Source organism: Lepisma saccharinum, chromosome 30 (assembly GCF_977018435.1).
Source record: "Lepisma saccharinum chromosome 30, izLepSacc3.1, whole genome shotgun sequence".
Classification (NCBI taxonomy): domain Eukaryota; kingdom Metazoa; phylum Arthropoda; class Insecta; order Zygentoma; family Lepismatidae; genus Lepisma; species Lepisma saccharinum.
The window spans coordinates 29,295,793-29,319,437 of NC_139258.1; the positions used below are offsets into that span (position 1 = coordinate 29,295,793).

General features: G+C 38.4%; 1 protein-coding gene across 1 annotated transcript in view; it reads left to right on the plus strand.

Moving 5' to 3' along the window:
- Nucleotides 1-124: 124 nt before the first annotated feature.
- Nucleotides 125-23,645, plus strand: part of TppII (Tripeptidyl-peptidase II) — an 89,410-nt gene continuing 65,889 nt past the window's right edge. Inside the window, exons 1-6 of the mRNA XM_083115522.1 lie at nt 125-329; nt 5,989-6,117; nt 8,585-8,752; nt 17,163-17,320; nt 20,146-20,309; nt 22,433-22,537. Coding sequence (XP_082971648.1) covers nt 168-329; nt 5,989-6,117; nt 8,585-8,752; nt 17,163-17,320; nt 20,146-20,309; nt 22,433-22,537 — 886 coding nt within the window. The 5' untranslated portion in view covers nt 125-167. The remainder of the gene's footprint in view (nt 330-5,988; nt 6,118-8,584; nt 8,753-17,162; nt 17,321-20,145; nt 20,310-22,432; nt 22,538-23,645) is intronic.

The window sequence follows — 23,645 nt, forward strand, 5'->3', positions numbered from 1 at the left end:
GCACAGCATCATTAAGGCATTTGTTCTATAAGTGCGTTTTGTCTTAAGCAGCGCACCCCTTTGTCGTCGCATGATTCTTCCATCTCATGTAGAATTACTCATTATTATCAGGAGGGTGCAGGGTCTTGAAGTTACCTCTCCCTTCTTCGTGTCGTGACAGGCCTAACATGGCAGGTGTGTTGGAAATTGAATTTCCAGTGGGAGGACTTTTACCAAAGCGGGAGACTGGGGTTACTTCATTTCTCAACAAATATCCTGAATATGATGGAAGAGGTATCGTAATAGCAATATTTGATTCAGGAGTTGATCCCGGTGCACCAGGACTGCAGGTAAAAAACCAATGTGTCATTCCATAAATTTCATTCCAATGTAATCCATGCTCGTGAAGGATTTTGCTTTGTCAGGCCAGGGGTTTATAACGAACTCGAGTGTAAAAATAAAGGTGTATAAATATTCACGATTTTCCACTCCTTGGAAAACTCAACTTTTTTTTTTATTAATACTCGTGTTTCCTAAAAACAAAACTTCCTACATGTTGTGGTGGTTGTGTGCCTGAAGTTTTCTCAGACTTCGGTAGAAACTTGTAGCAAAATAACAAATCTAATGTATCCTCTATTACAACGATGCCCTCTTAGGGTAGGTGACTGATTCATACTCGATAGGTCGCAGGTTCAAACCCACAGCCTGTTTTCTTCAGTCACTCCAGGCAAATACTAAAATGGTACTTCTACCACATTTTTAACTCTTCCGTCCTTTGTTTTCCACCCAAAATAAGCCAGAATACAGAGGTAGGAAATTGAATTTGCCAAGAAGTTTTGTGTGCCCACAGATAACATTCTAGAGACTAGAATTTAGGATGAAGAATCAAAATTATTAATCAAAACACTAGCATTTATTTTGTTTGATGTTGATAGTTTAACATAATTATGCATTTGACCCTATGATAAGTCCAAAATTTGGTAAAATTTTCGGAACGACTTAAGATGACCGGACACCTCTCCAATTTTCTTCATATTTGGCATACTCACTAATTGAGGCCTCTCTCTTTCTTTCCTCCTCCTATCTCTCTCTCTCTCTTCTTTTCCCTCTCCCCTTATCTCTTTTTCCCTCTCGCCCTTCTCTTTTCCCCTCTCGCCTTAAAAGAAAGAAAGAAGGAAAAATAAGCCTAATCATCAATCTGAAGTTAAAAGTTGTTTATTTCACATGGAAATATATATATATATATATATATATTCCTGATACTACCACGACACCAAATTTTAACTATGTTTGCCTAACCTAACCACACATCAATGGTTCGTTGGGCTAGCGTCAATGGTTCGCAATTATTTTGCAATTTCTAGATCCTGATACTACCACGACACGAAATATTAACTATGTTTTCCTAACCTAACCGAAACTAACCTAACCACACGTTCGCAAGTATTTTTCAATTTCTAGACCTTTCCTACAAATTTTAACTTCAGATTCGTCATTAGCTGGCTTCAATTAGTAAGTATGCCAAATTTGAAGAACATCAGAGAGGGGTCAGATCATCTAAGTCATACCAAATTTTCTTACCCGTCAAACATATTTCTTCAATTTTACAGGAGAAAGTACTTACTGAAATGAGTTTCTGTATACTTTACAAAGGTGTCGGAAGGGTTTTTTCCCCTCACTTAATTTATTTTGCCGGTAAATCATGTATTTTTCAACGTTAATGTCTCTCCGATGCACGAAAGCTGTTCCCTTGATGTCCTTCTACTACGTGAACCATGGTTTGTGCAGTTTTTGAGCCCGGAAAAAAATACAAAATGTGGTATTTTTCAGTTAAGAAGGTTGGAAACACTGCACAGCCACTGATCATCGACAACACTAGTCAAGATTTGCCTGCCATATTGTGTGTAATGCAACCCAAAAACGAACAAACAATAATTACTCGATATGGTGAAAATTGAAATTATTGTCGTGAAAAAAACGAAATGCCACCTTCAAGAATCCTTAGCAATGCAGATTATGTAAGTATCAATGTGAAAAAGAAGAAAATATAGGAATTTCAGATGTTTGGCAGTTACTGAAATTTTAATCAAAATGTAGTGTGATATTCACAACAAAAAGTGAATTTTGACATTTACAAGTTTATAATTACAATTTCAAAATTGATTTAATTTCAGTTGGGGCAATCTTCTGCTCCAATTTAAGTTTATAGCCTATTCATATATGAGGGGCAGTCAAATGAATACCGAACACCCACCATAAAACACATTCCTCGCAATAGTTGGCATCACTGTTATGTATCGATACTGCCATCTGTAGGGTAGGAGAAATGCATAGTGAAAACGCACAGGTCCACACAGTTGCTTCGTTATTGCTCAGGAGGTGAGCTTAGTGAAAAGTGTGTTTGTCCAGCATTGGAAATGGAGGCAAGCAGAGAAAAGCAGAGATGTGTGGTTCGTTTCTTGGTGGCTGAGGGTGCTGGAACACACGAAATTCATCGTCACACTTTTTATGGCGTGTATGGCGAACATTGCATGTCCCTGACAAGTGTGAACGAGTGGTAGAAGAGATTCCGCGAAGGACGCACATCACTGCAAGACGATCCGTGCCGGTGAACGGTCCATCGAGCCATTACGCCTGATGTGATTGCGAGGATTGATGGTCTGATCCGGGAAGACCGACAAATCCCAGAGGAAGAAATTCGTGTTCAGGTTGACATTAGTCATGGCTCTGTCCATGCCATTATCAAAGATCACCTGCAGTTCCGAAAAATGCACGCAGTGGGTTCCGCATTAACTGACGGAGGGACAAAAGATTGACAGAATGACTGCGTGTCTGAGTCATTTGCAGCGGTACCACGAGGAAGAGTAAGCGTTTCTGTCACGTAATGTCACAGGGGACGAAACGTGGTGCCACCATTTTGAGCCCGAGAGCAAACGGCAAAGTCAACAATGGGAACACGTCGATTCTCCCCCGCCAAATCCCCCGCCAAAGAAATCCAAGGCTGTCCATACGAGTTCCGGTAAGGTCATACTGAACTGCTTCTTCGACTGCAAGAGCCCTCTGCTTGTCGACTTCCTAGAGCGTGGAGCCATAATCAATGTGCAAAGCTATGCAGACACGTTGCAGAATCTGCGACGTGCCATAAAGTCAAAATCCCCTGGAATGCTGCCGGACGGAATCATCCTTTTGTAAAACAAACTCCATTGTCACTTTGTAGCGGGTGTTCGGTTTTTATTAGACTGCCCCTCATACATACAGTATGAATATTTGGTATATGTTTATAATACCGGAAGTATCTCTGATTTGTTTGAATCGGTATACTTACTAATTTTGGTAAGGTTAGGTTAGGCAAACATAGTTAAAATTTGAGGTCGTAAGACCATGCGTGGGTGCACACACCATTGACGGATAACCCCAAGAATCATTCACGGTAACCTTAGGTTAGGCAAGCATAGTTAAAATGTGGGGTTGTATCAATATCAGGGGTGTGTATATATCGTTTTTTTAGTATTTGAAACAGAAAAATTTCCTATAAATAATGAGCAATTGTGCTGATCTCGGACCACTCAATTTACCTTATTTTGCAATTTCTACACGTGAGCGCCAAATTTTAACTGCAGATTCGTGATTAGGAGGCCAACATTAGTGAGTACGCTGAATTTCAAAGAAATTGGAGAATCTTCCGGTATTGTAAATTCGCTCCAAATATTTTCTGATCAGTCCTGGGTTCAATGCCCTATGGAGGCTCGTACTGGTTCCAATCCCACTTTAAACTGTAGGTCCAGTTCCGACCGATTAACCTATCTGTGCATAAAGTGGACAAACAAATGATAATGCAATGTAGAAATGCTGAGACAATCGAATCACACATAAACTCGCATCATGTGAGAATGTTGATAATTACAGGGTGTTTCACTAACTCTCGGTTATAATGTAAAGATATATGCTACGGACATACCTTGGTGTATGAGAAGCATGCTGACGTCACAGCGAGTGTTTTGACAGTGGTCACTATTAGCATTAATACATGTCTGCACACATTTCCAGTTTCTTCACCAAACATTGAATGGAAAACTTTGCAGGCAGTTTCCAGACCCCAAACTGTGCAGAAATTGTTGCTGGCATGCCTATATGGACTCACGTTTCCCAGTATGTGCGAACAATAAACACACACTGTTCCGCACAGTACCGACTCACAACTGTAATGTAATCACAAACCACTGATTGTAAGTGCAAACTTTCAATTGAACCTGAACAGACACAAACCACTATCAGGTGCGTCACAACAGCAGGGCCAAGAACTCAGGACTGAAAGCACATGTCCATACTATTGACATTTGACGTCAGAATCACCCAGATGCATGTGCATGATCATTCAATCACTAGAGAGACTGTGGTGCCATCTCCAGTGACATCACTATTCTTCTCATACCCCAAGGTATGTCAAATTTCATTATACACGGTAAGTCAAAATGATGGACCCGATTTCAGACATTTATTCTGTGAAATATAATAAACAAATGTTATTGTGAGACATGTGCTAAGAAAGGTAAACTGTCAAAGTTTTTTTCAAACAAATCACAAGTGTTCTATGTGAGCACCTCTCGTAACACCTCACACATCAAGCCGATAGTCTATCTCCTGCCAAACCTTGTGTAACACGTTGCGGTCAATATCAGCAATGGCTGCTGTGATGCGGGCACGCAGGTCATCCAATGTTGTTGGAAGTGGTGGTACATAAACATGATCCTTGACAAAACCCCACATGAAGAAATCACATGGGTCAAGTCAGGGGAACGAGGTGGCCAGTGAAGGAGAGGTCGATCCTCCGGAGATGCACAGCCTATCCAACGTTGTTCCAATGTCCCATTGAGATGGTCCCGAACGCTGCCATTGTAAAGCGCAGGGGCACCATCCAATTGGAGAATGAAATCTGCGCTATCATCTGCAAGCTGTGGAAGGAGCCATAGTTGCAGCGTATCAAGGAAAACAAGTCCTGTCACAGTACGTTCATAAAATTAAAAAAAAAAAGGGTCCATTAAACTTTTCATGAGAAATGGCACTAAAGGTATTCACTTTGGGAGAATCGCGTTCATGTTCCACAAATTCATGGGGGTTAGCAGTTCCCCAAATCCTTACGTTGTGTCTATTCACTTTCCCTGAAAGGTGAAAAGTTGCTTCATCACTGTAAATCAACCTCTCAGAGAACCCATCCGTTTCCATTAATGCGAGGAAGTCAGTACAGAAGGACACACACAGAGCATAATCGGTCTTTTAAGGCTTGAACTAGTTGCAAGCAGTAGGGTTTCATTTGTAAAAGTTTCCGCAGAACCTGCCAGACAGTTTTCTGTGGAAGTTGAAGTTCTCTCGCTGCCCGGTAGGTGGACTTCTGTGGACTCCGCACGAAACATGTGCGCACTCGTTCGCCGTTGCACACTAATCTCAGACTTGTTCACATGATAATTAAGCACACAGAAAGATCTCTGTTCTCCAGTCAACGCCATTTTCCTGCTCTCTGCTCGCTCCTAGCGGTAGAAAGTGGAAATACTGCGTGGAAACTAAACTTTGAAAGTTAACCTTTCGAAGCGCATGTCTCACAATAACCTATGTTTATTAGATTTCACAGAAGAAATTTCTGTAATCAGCTCCATCATGTTGATTTACCCTGTATTATGACCGATAGCTTTGATTTTTATAAGCAAGAATCAGCGACCGAGAGCGAGTGAATCATCCTGTGCTTCATATTTGTGGTAATTTTGAATATTAGGTTGCATAATGTGTTTAAAGAATAGAAATGAACTTGCTGGGGCCAACAAATCATAAATTGATCAGTGTGAAAATTAACGATAATGCCTCAAATCTAGTGAAGATGATGAATTGTGTTCTTTTCATATCATTTCCATTATATGATCTATATTTGCAATCAAGAAAATTTTTAGGAGACAAATTTAAATTACCACTTGATCACATGCCTATGTTTATTTACTTTTTTTTTTCAAATATCTTCAGGAAACAAGTGAAGGAAAGCCCAAGGTAATAGAACGAATTGACTGTAGTGGTGCAGGAGATGTTGACACGTCAAAAGCTGTGGAAGTCAAGGATGGAGAAATTACAGGACTGTCGGGAAGAAAACTTAAGGTAAATTTAGACTTTCCCATTATTTTTTATCTTGTTTTTTTTTTAAAAAAAACTATGCAAAATTTTTAAAGTGGAATATTTTGCATGATTTATGAAGATTATGTTTATGAATGTTTTCAGTTGTTTTTAGCTTGCGAAAATGTGATATTGTGAAGTGAAGTAAGTCTGTTACTTTAGTGTGTTCCCTTAGTGTGAAGCAGAATAACCCAAAATCTTTGTGCAAGTGTATATAGCACCTAACACATTCTGCAACAGCAGCAGATGGGACGTTGCCTACAATTTCATAAATGCTGCCCCCCGTGGCAGAGTGGTTAGCACATCGCACTACGATGCCAGGGGTCCCGGGTTTGAATCCCAGCCTGGCCTTGGATGTTTGTGAGTGTCCATTCATCAATTTTGTCATACCATCACTCATCCCAATCTTCGCAAAAGGTGGCACAAATGCGAAGTAAAATAGAGCAAATCAATCAAGCAGTTCATAAATGTATTGTACATTAAAGTAAATCAAACACCAAAGATTGATAGTTATGGAACCAAAACAGAAGTGAAACTGTCGTGAGGAGTTTTTGATTTATTTGTGTTTATGGTTTTACATCGTTCAGTTAGGACTGTTAGGTTTGGTGCCGATAGCAAGTTTTGGCATATTTTTTTTTCCAGATAGGAGCACTAAGGTATAACTAACACCACATGCCATCATTTCCAGTTTTTGACACGTATTGCTCTCTAGCTTTCACCACAAGGTGGCTTTCTCAGGAGATGGACAAGACTAGTCTAGGTTTAAAACATGATGAAGGTAATGTTAAAAAGATAGAAAGAGGATAAAAAGATAAAGAGACAATGCAGTGTCCTGAGTTGCCAGCCAAAGATGGAGTAGGTAGGAGGGACAGGGCACTTTATGGTCTTTTATCTTTTTAACCTTTACACCGCCGAGCAGGTTTTCGAACTTAACCCCTCTCCGGCCACGGCCTTTGCGTGCAATTTTTAAATTTTTACGCCTATTTCAGAAAAACGTTATATATCTCAGACTATTTGAGCAATCTACTTCAGGTAACTTTTGTTTTGCAGCTAGAACATCAGGGCATGCAACCGTAAAATAATCAAAACGCCAAAGCCGATAAGAGGGGTTAAGTGGGCCGCGGCCCCCAACTTTCAATAAAAAAATCATAAAAACGGGGAGTTTTTTCACATATTCGATAATGTAATGCACCCAGATAAATGAAATGGCTTTCATTCGGTTAAAATAGGACCATTCTTTGAAAATAAGGCTAAAGTTTACCTCTCCTTCCCTAAATAGTGGGGGAAGAGGGGCAAACTCCCCATTTTTATGATTTTTTCATTGAAAGTTGTGGGCTACGGTCCACCCAACCCCTCTTATTGCCTTTGGCATTTTGATTCCTGCTTGGTTGCATGCCCTGATGTTTTAGGTGCAAAACAAAAGTTACCCGAAGTAGATTGGTCAAATAGTCTACAAGTTATAACATTTTTTTCGGTTTCGCCAAGGCCTTGTGGCATGAATTTTAAATTTGTACACTTATTTGACAAAAAATGTTATAACTCGTAGACTATTTGACCAATCTACTTCGGGTAACTTTTGTTTTGCAGCTAGAACAATAGGGCATGCAACCGTGCTGAAATCAAAATGTCAAAACCAATAAGAGGGGTTGGGTGGACCGTGGCCCCCAACTTTCAATGAAAATATCATAAAAAATGGGGAGTTTTTTCACATATTCTATAATGTAATGCACCCAGGAACATGAAATGACTTTCATTCGGTTGAGAAAGAACCATTCTTTGAAAATAAGTCTAAAGTTTGCGTCCCCTTCCAAAAATAGCGTCACAAGTGACCCATGGGCCGAGTAAAGGTTAACTTAACCTTCCTCATGTTTTAAACCTCAACTAGTCTTGTCCATCTCCTGAAGAAGCCACATGATGTGAAAGCTAGAGCAAAGTAAGTACATGCCAAAAACTGGGCTTTATTACTTAGGATGGATTGATTGATTTATTTGGTGTTTAAGTCCACTTTATGCACAGTGAGACAAATTGGGACTGGACCTACAGTGTAAAGTGGGATCCGAACTACTATGTGCCTCCACCGGGTATCTGACCCGGGACCCCTTGATAACAAGGCGACGACGCTACCACTGTACCATCGGAGAGGCCCTTATTACTTAGGAGTGCTTAGTTTGATGATGTGATCTTTTGCATGTGTTCTTTCACTATTTTAGTGTGATTACAACTGGTTTTTACTAATGGCAGGTTTTCTTACTTACACTGGCAATCAAATATATCTGTTATTTGTGTTTTCCACATGCTGGAAAAAAATTTATATTATGTGAAACATCGAAATCTGTCGATCAAGAAAAAATTCAGTGTAATTCTCGAGGGCATACAGTGGGTCAATTGCCCCATGTAATGAGTTATGTTAAAAAGACTATTCTTTGTTTTTTAACACCGATTTGTTTTCCAGATTCCCAGTTCCTGGAAGAATCCTAGTGGGAAGTATCAAATAGGACTGAAAAATGCTTTTGACTTGTATCCTAGTAAACTGAAAGAAAGAATAGAAAAGGAAAGGAAGGAGAAATTGTGGGACCCTGAACACAAAACTTGCCTAGCAGAGGCTGTTCGAAAACTTCAGGTAGGGCAATTCGATTGGTAGTGCTCTTTCCAAATAGAGATTAAGATACTCTTGTTTATGTTGAGAAGTTGTTGCTGTACAACATGGACAGACTTTCCCGGTATGTCTCTTATTTTTTCTCAGTATTGTTTTGGTACTTGAGATTTCATTTTGATGTTATGAGTCTTTGGAAATTTGTATGGTGTGCTACCATATGGTGCAGATTCATGATTGCCACCATTTCTTTGCTGTTGGAAAGGTAACAACATTTTTTAGTAAGCTGTGGATAGACTGGGTGATCAGTCTAGGAATGAACCAACCTCTGTACAAAACTTACGAAATTATGTTTAATGCAAAAATAATAAATATGTTGTATGTATGCAAGGTGGCACATGATGTAAGCAGAGTAGCTACTCACTGGGAATTCTGTGTGAATTGCAACTTTTATTAATCCAAATCCCATTGAATTTATACATACGTATTTAATGCCCTGAGGCAAGTTTTTCGCAGTTTAGATTTTATTATTATTGAGAATAGGAAAGAAAGCTGCATTGAAAATAAAACAAAATTCTCTCAATCCATTTACTTAGTGTTCTTTGCAGAACTATCTAAGAGACAGAAGATTATCACGATAAGATATCTTGAAGTTGATTAGGTAAATTTGAGTTTGAAATTCTTACACAATTAACTATTTTTTTGTACATTAGTGTATCCCATAACTAGGGACACAAATTTATGGTAAATAAAAACTGAGGAGAGCGGCAAAAAAAAATGTTAGATCGGCGGTATATACCAGCGGTGAAAATTTTTTCGGTATACTCTTTTGAATGGTGAGAGAATAAAAAAAAACTGTAAATTAAGTTTTGTGATCAGCAGCTGCTTGTGCCTTATTGAATTTTTGAAGACAATATTATTGGAAATATGTTATATATTCACAAGTCTAACAATGAATCTATTCAGAAAATGGCGAACACTCATTTAGTTGCATTTCAGACTCAAGCGGCAGGTGACACATGTCTCTTAGAAACAAACCTTCATAAATAAATGCAACATTTCAAACCGAAGTGTCATGACAAGTTGCATGTGTTTCTCAATATGGTGCATGGTGTCTCCTTGGTCTCTTTTGCTTTATACTGAAGGGACCCTTGTCGTATGAGGATATTACAATCAGTTCAGGCCTGGTGCAGGCTATCATACTACTATGGCGTGAAACATTGTTGTTGTTTGGCTGAAACTCAAGGGGCATACGTCTTGTGTCACTTGCTGCCTAAGTCTGTTGTTCGTGCAAACTTATGGATAGGGACCTTGAATTCTTTTTAATACTACAACACCAAAAAATGTTAATTGCTGCAAAACCACGAAAAAATAGTGTTGATGTATGTGCAGTGGCATGTTGTGAATGCATTTTCATCCATTTGAAATCACGAAATATCACAATTATGAAAACTTTTGTGAATATGAACACATTTTGTGTTTTAAAAACTAAAAATACCATGAAAGTCCACCACTTGTGTTTTGTGTGCACGCCTACCACATTTACAGATGTGTAATGAGCGTGCCTTCCAAACTTTTGTGCAAAAGGAAAGTATGGTGTGTGTGATATGAAATAATACCAAAAGCTACATGAAACCACATGTAAATATGTTTCCCACGACTTTTCACCTTATTTGGGAACATTTTGCACCATTGAGGAAAATGGCAAAGACCTGAGGGGAAATAGAATGTGCACTTACAGCCAGACGGGAGCTGTAACATACTAGGGATGGACAATATCGGAAATTTGATATTGCTACATATCAAGAAAATATCGTCACAGACAAAATTATATTTTTTCATATCGTGATATCGGCGATATATTGTCTCCACAATATATATCGCCAAAATATCATGATGATATATCGTCTAGTTGATATTGACTGGTCAATATATTTTCAATATCACGATATATCGACCAACACTAGTAGTTACCCGCACGAGAAACATTTTACGTCACCCAGTAAAGTGAGGCAGTTCTGATGGACATTGAGTGTGCATCTGCTGTCACTTGGAAGCCATAAACGGCATTTGTCGTATGAGAAAAGTTTTGTTATCAAACAAAGTGGCATGATTTCGGCAAGGATCAACATGCACCTACTGTCACTGAAGCCATAAGGTAAATAGTTGTGGTTCCCTTTTTAGGAATATGGGGCCAAAGGTGGGTGTTACAAAATTCTTCCCTTGTGCATGCGACTGTTTGTCGTGTGTGAAACGTTTTGAGAGTGGCGAGATTTTGTCGAGGATCGACTCGCACCTACTGTCGCACGGAAGGCGCATCAGTGCAAGACTACTAGAAGGAAAGGCTGGGGTCAGACACGCCTCTTTTCGCGACTGCTGCGGGTGTGACGTCATGGGCAGACAAAACCCAGCTGAGTCTTTACCCCATACGGAAAGAAACGTGGAAAGGCTGATCTGTTTTGTTCTTTTCGCTCCATTTTTCTTGTATTTCTCGATTGTTGTGCACAGGGTGCGAAATCCTGGAGGGGAAGAGGGGGATTTCCCCCCACCAACAATCTTGGCCACAAAAAAAAACCACCAAAAATTTCCTGGGGGAAAGAGTTTTTGTTATAACAATGAAAAGATAAGCAGTTACTTTAAATTTCAAATATACTTTACTAAGAATAATATTGAAAACACACACAAATTAGTGTAGTTGTGAGTGTTGAATGCTTTCTGTCTCAAGAGATCATTAACAAATCTACATCAATATGTATGAAAGTAACAAATTAATTTCTAATTAATAATCACAATAATTATTTTAATTGAGTAATTTATTTTTACTTTTAATAACATTACAAATATGCACATCGTATAATTCACACATATGTTTGTGGGGAGGGGGGTTGTAGGTTACGAACTTTCTCCCCCTCACCAGTTTTCAATGATTTCGCACCCTGGTGGCTTGTGAGGTGTTACAGTTCACAATGCCTTCAGTGAGGTGTTGCGACGTGTCGTGATCTCCGATGAAAAAAATAAAAACAGCGGGCGACAATATATAACTGAACACATCACATCTAACGAGACTTGTTAGTGGATTGCAATACCAGTAGTCTCATTACACAACATCAGGCTACCATACACCTCAAAATACACAACTTGCTATTTATATACGATTGATGCTTAAATGACAACGTAGTTCAACTTCCGTCCTCCATTGTTCTATTATTTATTCAGTCAAATTTTAATCACAATCCCCCCCAAAGTTAAGTGGACTCAACCAGCTTTCACATACCCGCCTGTAGGCACCCCTGTTCGACATTCCACTGATTATATATACGTGTAAGTATATAAAGTGACCCTCGACTTTCTTCAGTTCTATGTCTCAAGTTTTCGTTCAGTGAAAAGTTTTTTAAAGTGTGTGTTACATAATACACACGGAACTTCCTCACATTCCTCCCTGTGTAGTTCAAAGATTCATAAGACTCAGAATTGTAATCTGAATAAGGAAATTTAATTAAGAAATAAATACCAATAGTCGAAGCAAAGTTACCAAATTTGAAGAAGTTAAGTGAAAACAGCTCCTCTCTCACTCCTAAAAGACAGCAATAGACGAGATTGTTTTCTTTTACATATTCAACTTATCCATAATTTTGGCTTTCTGCCTTTCTTTATTTAACAAAATTATTTTACGCATTCAACATATATATTTTTCTTTCTGCCCTAACAAAATGCATTACTAGGTGTATTAACCGCAATTTTACATGAAACTAATGTTTCACAGAGGAATGTGACTACATATAAACTACCGATAAAATGTGTGCGTAAATGGCTGTGTAATCCAACTGTAAGGACATACGTTATGTCGGATCCTAAGTAAGTCTGTGTATTCACTCCCAATTAGCTTCTGGGCATAATTACGGCTCTTTTTTGTTCATAATTACTGCTTTGATTCGGCTGCGAAACCGGAGCGTAGAGCGATCTGTCCGCGCGTGACGTCACGCCTGACGTCAAGGACCACGTGATCAGGTATGGCCCCAGCCTTCTACTCTAGTAGTCTTGGCATCAGTGGCGTGCCCAAGATTTTCAAAAGCAGTGGTTCCATATCCTTTTTTTTTTTCAGTAATTTGCCCTATTTTTGCTATTTTATCCTGCTTTCAACGTTCTTTTTTCTTTAATATTTTGCCAAACGGGGGTTTACAAAATCCATCAACTCCCTCTTTGGCACGCCACTGTTTGTCGTGCATGAAGTGTAGGGGTGTGCAGGATCCCGAATAGTCGGGAAAGGAATTTCCCATCCCGATCCCGACTTTGGGAAATGACTTGCTGACTTTTCGTGACTTGTTGCGTGAGAAATTATTTGCGTACCGAGCGAAGTCGCGTGGTTTTTTTAGAGATTGAGTGGTCCTCATCCCAAGTCCGATTCCCGGTGGGATATCTAAAATCTTGACGATTTTATCTGACTCCGATCGCGAAAACCATAAACTGAGATGACAGGTCTCGATCTGACTATGCATCAGACAACGAAAAATGTTGAAAAGTGTCTGGTCTTGGTACTCCATGGGCTATTTATGATGTGGGGAAAGGTATATTCAGTTTTCAACTAAATTTATCCTTTTTCTAGTCCATTAATTTTACTTCGTTCACAGCGAGACTTAATACTGTGGTTTATATTTGTTTTCACCCCTTTCACATGTTCCCCTGAAAGTCGCAACAATTGAGATTCCTAAGAAAGTTGTTCGCATTGACTTCCGATGGATTTGCGTGGACATGTCAGTCGCCCCACCAGCGCCATGTTGTCGGTTGTTTATCTGTGTTCAGTTGCTATGCAACTGGCCGAAAAGGCGTGGAACTGAGAGCGCACGTTTGTTTAGGTTTTGGCTTCGCGGGAGGGTGATTCATTCTTCAAGTCTTTCTTATCTTACGCGTCGCAGACAGACTAATCCTGAAATCGTTGCTACAACTAGCAAACTGAATGTAACTGACAGCTGTGAAGAGATTAAGAGAATAAAAGAAATGCAGCTTGACAAGCACGGTAATTAGCGAAGTTTTCGAGGGGAGACTATGTACATAAGAAATCACAATTTGCATCTTTTTCCGATGTGATCGAAGATATATTTTTTTACAACTGCTAGTAGTAGGTTATTTTAGATAACTGTTTTGTTACAAATTGGCTGTGTAAACACACGGCCTCGATTGCCAGTTTTTGCGTGTTTCCCACTTAATTCAATGATATTTTGCAGCTATTTTGTGAAAAGGCTTTTATTTCATGGAAAAGCACACATTTCGCATTACTTCGTGAATAGAACACACACATATTTCATCATTGGTGATGTAGTTATTTGCAGAATGTTAGAAATTGCAACGTTTCTTCACATTTCGCATTTTCGTGCATCACGAAAATTCAGTGTCCCTACCCATAACATTTGTGACTTGTGTGTTGTAAGTGTATTTCAAGTCTGAGTGTGTGAAATGGCTAATGTAAACTTCACAACTTAGATTAATCATTTAAATTTTATATATGTAGGATTTAATTGAATTGATTAGAATTTTTGGATACATTGGAATCACACAGACTCTCTATACGATGGTCACTATTTATATTTTGAGCCTAACAATGAAAAAACAGGAATTTGGCATTGAAAACTGCTTTATTGTTTTTCGAAGTATTCTCCTTTATGGTCAATACACTTTGGCATTTGTTCGAACCATTTGTCAAAGCAGTTTTTCCAATCTTCTTGAGACACCTCCATAATATGGTTTTTGAATGCATCAACGGTGTCTTCCGCCGACGAAAATCGTTGTCTATCAAATTTATTCTTGACATTCGGGAACAAGAAGAAGTCATTGGGTGCCAAATCAGGACTGTAAGGCAGATGACCCATCAATTCGATTTTTTGACTGTTCATAAAGTCTGTTGTTAGACGAGATGTGTGACAACTGGCATTGTCTTGATGAAGAATGATCCGACGGCTTTTGTTTGTTTTCCGTATTTGACCGAACACCTCTGGCAAACAAATTGTTGTGTACCATTCAGAGTTGACCATTCTATGTTCATCTAAAGGCACAGTTGCCACATGACCAGTTTTCCCGAAAAAACATGTGACCATTTGTTTCGATGTGCTTCGAGCGCGAACAACTTTTGTTGGATTGGGTTCATCTTGAAACACCCATACAGTCGACTGCTGTTTACGTTCCGGCTCATATGCATATATCCATGATTTGTCACCTGTTACAATCTTATATACGTCTTTTGAAGCACCACAATTATATTTATTGAGCATTTGTTTGCACCAATTGACGCGAGCATCTTTTTGAGTTTTTGTCAAATTGTGTGGGATCCAACGAGAATATACCTTTCTCACAGCTAAATGATCATGTACTATTTTATATATGCTGGTGGAACTAATGCCTATGGTTGCCTCAATCTCACAGTATGTCACATGACGATCTTGCAGTATTAGGTTTTGCACAGCATCAATGTTTTCTTGAACAACAACTGATTTTGGACGACCTTCGTGAATCTCATCGGTGAGCGAATGGCAGCCACGATTAAATTCGTTATACCAGCGTTTCACAGTGGCAAAGGATGGGGCTTCATCGCCAAATGTGGAAGTAAGTTGATCGATGCACTCTTGTCTTGATAATCCACGTCGAAAATCGTAAAAAAATCATCGCACGAAAATGTTCACGAGTTAATTCCATTTTATTGTTGTCGTGCAATCTCCAAGGCAACATAAACAACACAAATGAAGCTATTGACAAAACATTTGAAGTACGTTATGGTCAATAATGCTAGACGATTCCGTGCAAATGTCAAATCGTGCCAAGGCTCAAAATATAAATAGGGACCCTCGTATTGTTAATATATTTGTGTGTGTTAGTGGTGAGAGGCAGTAATGCGTAAGGTTGAAGTAGAGAAAACATCTGCTTGTCCCCTTGAATTTTTGGAAAGTTCTCCTTGAAAACCGGGAATTATATTTGAATTTTATCATGGTCCTAGAGTGGCCACCCTATGGAAGGGAGAGGAATTATACTACACTGCTTTACCCTGTTGGTCCTAAGCTGTTAAGAAATTTTTTTGACAATGTTTTCCAATTGAAGAAGTAAGTACAACTGCAGATGTGAAACTGGTGCATGACTGCATTTATATGTGAACATAATTGCATTTTTATTTTTATTTTGAAAGCTTGTGACATGGGAACGAGGCATCAGTGGGCAAAATGTTACAATGATAAAGTTTTCATCTTGGATGTTCTCTACATGCTGTGAAAGAGTGTTGTACTACATAATTTACTTTACAAAACTAGCATATAGAAATTATACATTTATATTCATAAAAATAGTAACAGAATTTTTACAGTAAGTTACAGACTATTTATATAAATTTAGACCTACACAATCTGTCCCAAAAGTAATGAGACTGTTTTTGGTGGGTCAGGGAATGGTTGGGGATGTCAAATATACAGTCTGATCTGATGCAACTCAGTTGTCTCAGAACCGTTCCAGCAATGGGATCACCAGCAAAGTGAGAGGCTGTTTTAGTGTCGCGTTACAGTCGAAAATGCGGTGCAGTTCGTAGCAGCTGTATGCAAGAAAATTTTGCATGAACATCGGTAAATCCACTACCGACAAACTTGAAATGTTAAAACAACCCTATGGGGAAGAGACTTTGTTGAAAGCACAAGTGTGCAGTAGGCTCAAGGCTTTCAAAGAAGGAAGAGAAGACACGGAGGATGAACAACACTCAGGATGCCCAAAAATGTCCAGAACTGCTAACCACGTAATTTAAGTGAAGTTTGTTTTGGACTCTGATCGATGTTTGAGTGTGTGGTTAATCGCAGATAAGGTGGGACTGCAAAATTTTACACGAAGGTGCTCGATCACTTGAGAAATAGTCACGTGCATCTGCCCAGAGATCAGACTCCTGGTGTCTCCACCACGACAACGCTCACCATCTCACTCACTGCTGCAAGTTAGGGAATTTCTGGCCAAGAAAAATATGGCAACCCTTCCTCAACCACTGTACACCCAGTACCTGGCCCCAAACAACTTTGATTTGTTTCAGAGGCTGAAATTCGTCCTGAAAGGACACCATTTTGGAACTGCTCTAAAAGTCGTCTCAGGTCAAGACTTCCTGCATGGTTATGAAGAGTGGCAGCAATGCTGGAACCGCTCTATAGATACTCAAGGGTCCTACTTTAAAGAATATTAAGTGAACCTAGTTTCAATGAAACAGTTTTTCCACAATTAGTCTCATTACGTTTGGGACAGACATTGTATACTGGCCACACATATAAGGTTCCATTGTTTCAACCAACACCAGTTCAATCAAATCTTGAATAGCGTTGATTTTGATCATCACGTTAGCCAAGCATGGCAAGATGTATTAGTTTATGTGGAATGGTGAGTGGGGTGACATTGTGGTTTTAATGTACTTAATTTTGTATGACATTAGGAATTTGAAGTGAAGACACCTCAGCCAACAGGGAAAGAGAAATTGCAGAAGGAAGAGCTTGAATCGCAGGTGGAAATCTTAAACAATTTAGAGAAGAAATATTCTGATTCAGGACCAGCATATGATTGTGTGGTGTTTCATGATGGGGACATGTGGAGGTAAGGAAAACTTGGAAGAGTGTATAAATTTTTAAGAGGATAGTTTTGTGACTGCACAAATTCAAATGCTTTAGTGGCAATAAATTGAGAGCTCAGTATGCCAGTGTTTCTCCAATACTAATAAATTACTAATTGAATGCTGCCATTTCTAAATTTGTGACAATGAACTAAGCCTAAGTGCGGATGCTAGGGCTGACCACACTTTGTATTTAAGTGTTGGTACTGGCTGATTAGTGGTGTGTGTTGAGGTCATTATACAGCATGTCCCGCTTATACGTATAATAAAAGAAAAATTCATAACTTCTAAACAAACTGTCAGAATGATGTGATTGTTGTTTCATTTTAAAGAATGACTCAGAATTTTTTTTACCAACACATTCAGTGGTACTTGCACATGCACAGTAGCCAGAATGTCTTGAAAACTGATATTATCAGTTTCTCGGTAGCCATTCATCATGTCGCCGCAAGAAAAGGTGTTTTGTGTTTTAACGTTGTCTGAAGTGAAGTCTGTGACACTTGTGCAGAGACAATTTCGTGCATGTTATGGTTTGGGTGCTAAAGAAGTAGTACATTTCTATTGCATATCATATGTATATTCTCAAGAGATGCGAATGTACATTTGCATCTACAAAAGGTTATGTGAACCTAGAGATTTAACATTAGTACACAAGCAGTTCTTTGAAATTCAAAATGAATTCCTGTTCTGCCAGATTTGACTTCAGAAATACGAGGTTTGGAAGCACTTCAGGAAGTAACCTACTTCTTCTCTTATCGCAAATCTGTTCAGCAACACTGAACACTCAATCACTGAATACTGATGCAGCAGGTATGCCCAAGTATTTTCTCAGCACTTGCTTCAAGTTTGAATACTCATTTTTGAATTTCCAAGACAACAGCAGATCCTGGTTCAGCAATGTACTGTTTTATTTCTGATTTATAGTTAGGTTGATCCTCTGAATGAGAGTTTGCAATAATTTTGTTACAAAAACTCTATAATAATGACAAATCATAACCAAATTTTCAATATATCTTACAAAACTAGAATATAAAACTTATTAGAAGGTAAAACTCTAGTATAATCTGTACCGGTTTAAATATCGGATTTTTGCCGATGCCGATGTGTCAATTTCTGCCGATTTTCATACATCTGTAATCGGCTTCGGCACATCCCTAATTTCAATGGAAAATGGATAAGAAGAGGTTCGAATTTTATCGAATGGCTTCCACGGCCGCCAGACCTCACTGTGTGTGATTTTTTTTGTTGTGGGGGTGTGTTAAGGACAAAGTTTGCTATACACCAGTTAGAGATTTGCAAGACTTGCGTGAAAGTATTGTGGTTACAGTAAGCAACATTATCCCGCACATGCTTCAAAACGTGTGGCTTGAGGCTGACAACCGGTTTGACATTTGCCGTGCCACTAATGGTTCACATGTGGAAGTGCGCTAGTTTTCTTGATTTGTAAAAAGAAATTCTGAGTTGTTACGTGTATGTACAAAGTTTGGACAAAAAAGTATTGGTAAATAAAAAAGTTGTGATTTTTTCTTTTATTATACGTATAAGCGGGACACGCTCTATTTACACTGAAGATAATGCCTCACATTAATATTGAAGGGTTTATAGCTATTCAGGTAGGGCACATAAGAATCCATGGGCCTGCTTTAGGGTTTACAACAAACAATTAACCCCCTTTGTAAAGTTAGCAATGTACTGTTATATATACATTGTCAAAAAAATACCTCAAATATCGTTTAATCATCCAAATTTATTTTCTCATCTTCAAAATAGGCCCCATTTGATGCGATACACTTGTGCCAACAAATGATCCAGTTGTGGAAACACTTATAGGCATTTTCTGGTATGGCCGTTAGCTCCTTCTGCGAATTTTGTTTTAGGGCTTCAATGAACTCAAAATGTCTTCCACGAAGTGGCAATTTAAGTTTGGGGAACACAAGAAGTCGCATGGCGAATAAGGTGCTTGATTGATGACATATGTTGAGTTTTTGACTTGTTTAAGCATGTCTTCAGCAACCTGTTTGCAGTGCTCTTATTGAAGAAAATTGAGCTCCTTTCGAACAAGCCATCCCACGATACGTCTCATGCCCAAAACATCAACTAAAATGGTGCGAACGGATTTGTGAGACATGTCCCAAACCTGAGCCATCTCCATTAAGCTTGAATGACGATTTTCCATCATTATTTCCTTCACTTTATGTTTTTTTGTCTGTTGAAGATGTTAAAGGTCGACCAGAATGAGGCAAGTCTTCAACTACTTATCGTTCTTTAAAATGCTTTGTACCACTCATATGCATGTGTTCTCAGTAAAGTTGACTCGCCTTCTCCAACATTTTCAATGATTGAGCACAAGATATTTCATTGGCAACACAAAATTTGAGGCAAACTCTTTATTTGATATTTGTACCCCTTACAAAATAGCACAACACACTTGCGGTCTACTAACTTAACCAACAACTGTAAACAGACTGGTTGACAGATCGCGCCAAAAATCTACGTGACAATTACGTACATTGGTACCAACTAACAACAAAAAAATTTCATACCTTTTACACAGCCTTTTTAAATTAACAATTCCCGATATTTATTTGACATTATATACAGTTAACAATAATTCTCGGTGTTGGTTCAAAGTGATATCAGAGCAGCCCTAGCTGATGCACTGCCTTAACTTTAATATCAGTTAGTCGACAAACCTTCTGCACATTGTAGTCACTATCTCAGTAGAGCAGTAGTTTCTTTTAACTACACTGTGACACAAATTATATGTTCTGCACACCATGTAAATTTTACCTTTCCCTTTTTATTCCAGAGCCTGTGTAGATTCAACAGAAGAAGGCAATCTAAGTGCGTGCCAAGTTCTTGGTCCATTCCGAGAGACCAGGCAATATGCTACACTTACTAAATCAGACCAGCTGAACTATAGTGTAAATATTCACGACAATGGAAATACTTTAGAAATAGTTAGCATGTGTTGTAAGTATATGAATTTTTATTTTTCAAGTTTTGATTCTACAGTATACACTGTTTTTTTCACTCATTCCCTCTGCACATTAAGTATATTTAAAATGTTTTATGTGCAAGGAATTAATTCAAATATGCATTTCTCTATTGAAAATGTTTAGGAATATTTCTGTGATAAATACCAGTAATTCAATTTCACTACATAATTATTCATGCAATTACCATAACACCATGTGCTGAGCAGAACATATTTGGCATATCTCAAAGAACAGGAACTAGAACACATACAAAAATAAAACTTGAAAAGTTCTAAGGTTTCACTGGCTTCTCACCAGCATTGTCACAGATAATATTCTTTAAAAACAGGCATGGGTATAGGAGGAGCAGGAGTACTGTGCAATGCCAGGGAAACATTAGAACTTTTGTGTGTGCTGTGTTCCCTCTTACGTTTCTGTTCTGTAACAGGGGTCGGCAAACATTTTTTGTAAAAGGCCAAACATTAAATATTTTACACTCTGCGGGCCAAGAGGCAAACATAGGTAGGTCTACTTAAAAAAGTTTACACAAAGATATATGAATGTAATGTAATAAAAAATAGTCAGTAGACTACAAGTATTGTTTTTTATTTTATTATTATTATATTATTATTTCTTATTTATTATTATTTTTCAGTCACTTGAAAGTCAGCTTGACTCCTCAAATAAACAGCAGCAACTGAGCAGTATCTGTAACATCTGTCGACTCATCAAGAGCCAAGGAAAACCACTCGAAATCATTTGCCTTGTTAATTAATTGGTCACTGATGTTGCTCTCAATATTCTCAACTCTTCGAGAAACTGTTCTCGCGGAAAGGCTGATAGTATTAAATAAATCCATTTTCTCTGGACATTTCTTCGGCAGCTACAATCAAACATGATTTAATTAAGTCACCACCAGTAAACTGTTTTTCTTCCTTGCCTAACAAATGAGCTATTCGTAAACTTACTTTAGTTGCAGCCTCATATTCGTGAAGAAACTGCGTTGTAATGAAATACTCAGTTTTAAAGTTTCTAATTTGACTGATCGTTCCTTCCCTGTTAGTTGGGAATATTGTGTCAAATGCTTAGTCTGGTAATGCTGACGTATATTGTACTCTTTTTACTTGTACATATTGTAAAAAAAAAAAAAGGTAAAGTGCTCCCCTGTGCTTAGCACCACGCCATGAAGGCGTATAGGGGGTGTGGGGGTAATGCCCCACACTTTCTTGATTCAGTCATGATTGGGGAGGATGTAATCAGCATCACGCCCCTTACCACCTTTACCCCCCAGGGTTTACCCCAGGTACCCATGTCATTCGACGCTGGGTGGGTGCCAGGGCCGCTTCCAACGTTAGAAAAGTTCCCGGATTTTGAACCGGCCGGGGATCGAACCCGGGACCTTGAGCATGGTAGTCAGATGCGTTACCGACTGAACCACCGCGGCATATTGTACTCTTCTTTTTCTGGTTTCGACAGTGATATGATGGATATGCACTGGTATTAAAACATGTCGAAGAATTTATGGCACTGGTAACGCTGCCTAACTAGTAGCAGGCATGCAAGCAGGGAGCGTTGACCCTGTGCGAAGCTAGCTAGGACCGCCACACACGGTCTTTCTCGCAACTCCTCAACTCGAAGTCGGCTGTTAGAGCACGTAACCAGCCATAGACACAATACGTATTGACAAACATAGGAATGTTCCCATACACTGCAATAAACGCTGAAATATAACTTTCATATAATTTTCATGTTTGATTAAATATTATCCCACTTTGAAATTTTTAAGAATTTGGAAATGTAAAAAATAGCCATTCTTAGCTCGCGGGCTATAGAAAAAGAGATGGCGGGCCATACATTGCCGACCCCTGCTTTAACAGGTAAATTATTCTTGTTAAATTTAAAATTATCTTTGAATAGGTTATTTTCTTGTATATGTGTACTTAATAAATGTTCTCAGTTTCGAAGAATGACATTATAAAATCATTTACAATATGCTGCAAGCCAAAATTTTAAATCTTCTGAATTAGTTTCTATGCAGCTCTGTAAGCTTAATTTGCATTTTAAATAATTTATTTAAATTGGAAAATTCACTTCACAGTTCTCAATTTTGTTTTACAGCAAGTCATGGTACACATGTAGCATCGATAGCATCCGCATATTTCCCAGATGCCCCGGAGAAAAATGGAATTGCCCCAGGAGCACAAATTATTTCGCTAACCATAGGTAAGATTTTGAAACTTTGGTAATAACTGGAGACCGGATGTTTAGGCACAAAAAACATATAAAATAGGCAGGCAAATAAGCACTTATAACAAAATAGGCATTAAAATACAAATAGGCAATGAAATTTAACTCAAAATAATGAAGATAGACATACAAGAAGAAATAGTGTTTAAATAATATAGAAACATACCAGTACATTTATTTATTGTTGCTTAAAATAAACCAGGAGCTCATCATTAGCGACAGGAGTCCAATATTGTACTTAATAAATCACTGCAAACAGGAGTCACGTCAGCCCAAAATTTTCCATTGTATAATGGCTACACACAATAGTCTGACAAAATAAATTGTTGGCTACTTCCAACCAGTACGCAAATTATTTAAATATACACTTTATCACTGTACACAGGGTTTTTTTCAGTTAAAAAATTTACACTATATATTCCACACAGCAGTTCCAACTAAAAATTGTTTAAATTCATTTCAAGTTTTTACTGTATGGTTTGGCAGTCTCTGAATAAGAAGCACTAATTGTGGTTGCACATCACACCAAGGTATTTCTTCAGGTGATCAACCGACAAGTTATGTCTGCAATCGGACAACACATTTTTTAGAATTGAAAAAGATCTCTCAACCTCCACAGATCACAGATGTTACCGAAGCATACTTAAAGCATGCGAGAACATGTGGATCTAACTCAGTTTGTATATTTTCACCTTTCAGAACTTGAATTGCCCTTAATTTGTCCAAGTCCTTATTAGCTGCAATAACTCGCTAATTGTTATTTTTGAATTTCTTGGAAGCATCGGAAACTAATCCTGGGAACAGGAAATTGTATGAACAGAGATCAGTCATGTCCCAATTTTAAAGGAAATGCCTAAAATAGGCAATATCTGGCATTTATGAAATAATATAGGCAATATCGTATGAAATAGGCAAAATTAAATTGCCTTTAAATGAAGCTAATCCCTCCCCACTGGCCTTCGCAACATTTGTTTTCATCATATCTCTAACAGGAAAGAATAGGCATTTTGCCTAACATCCGGTCTCTAGTAATAACCTTTTTGAAAAGTCAGTTTCTATAATTTTGTTGCATGATGTGTGATTG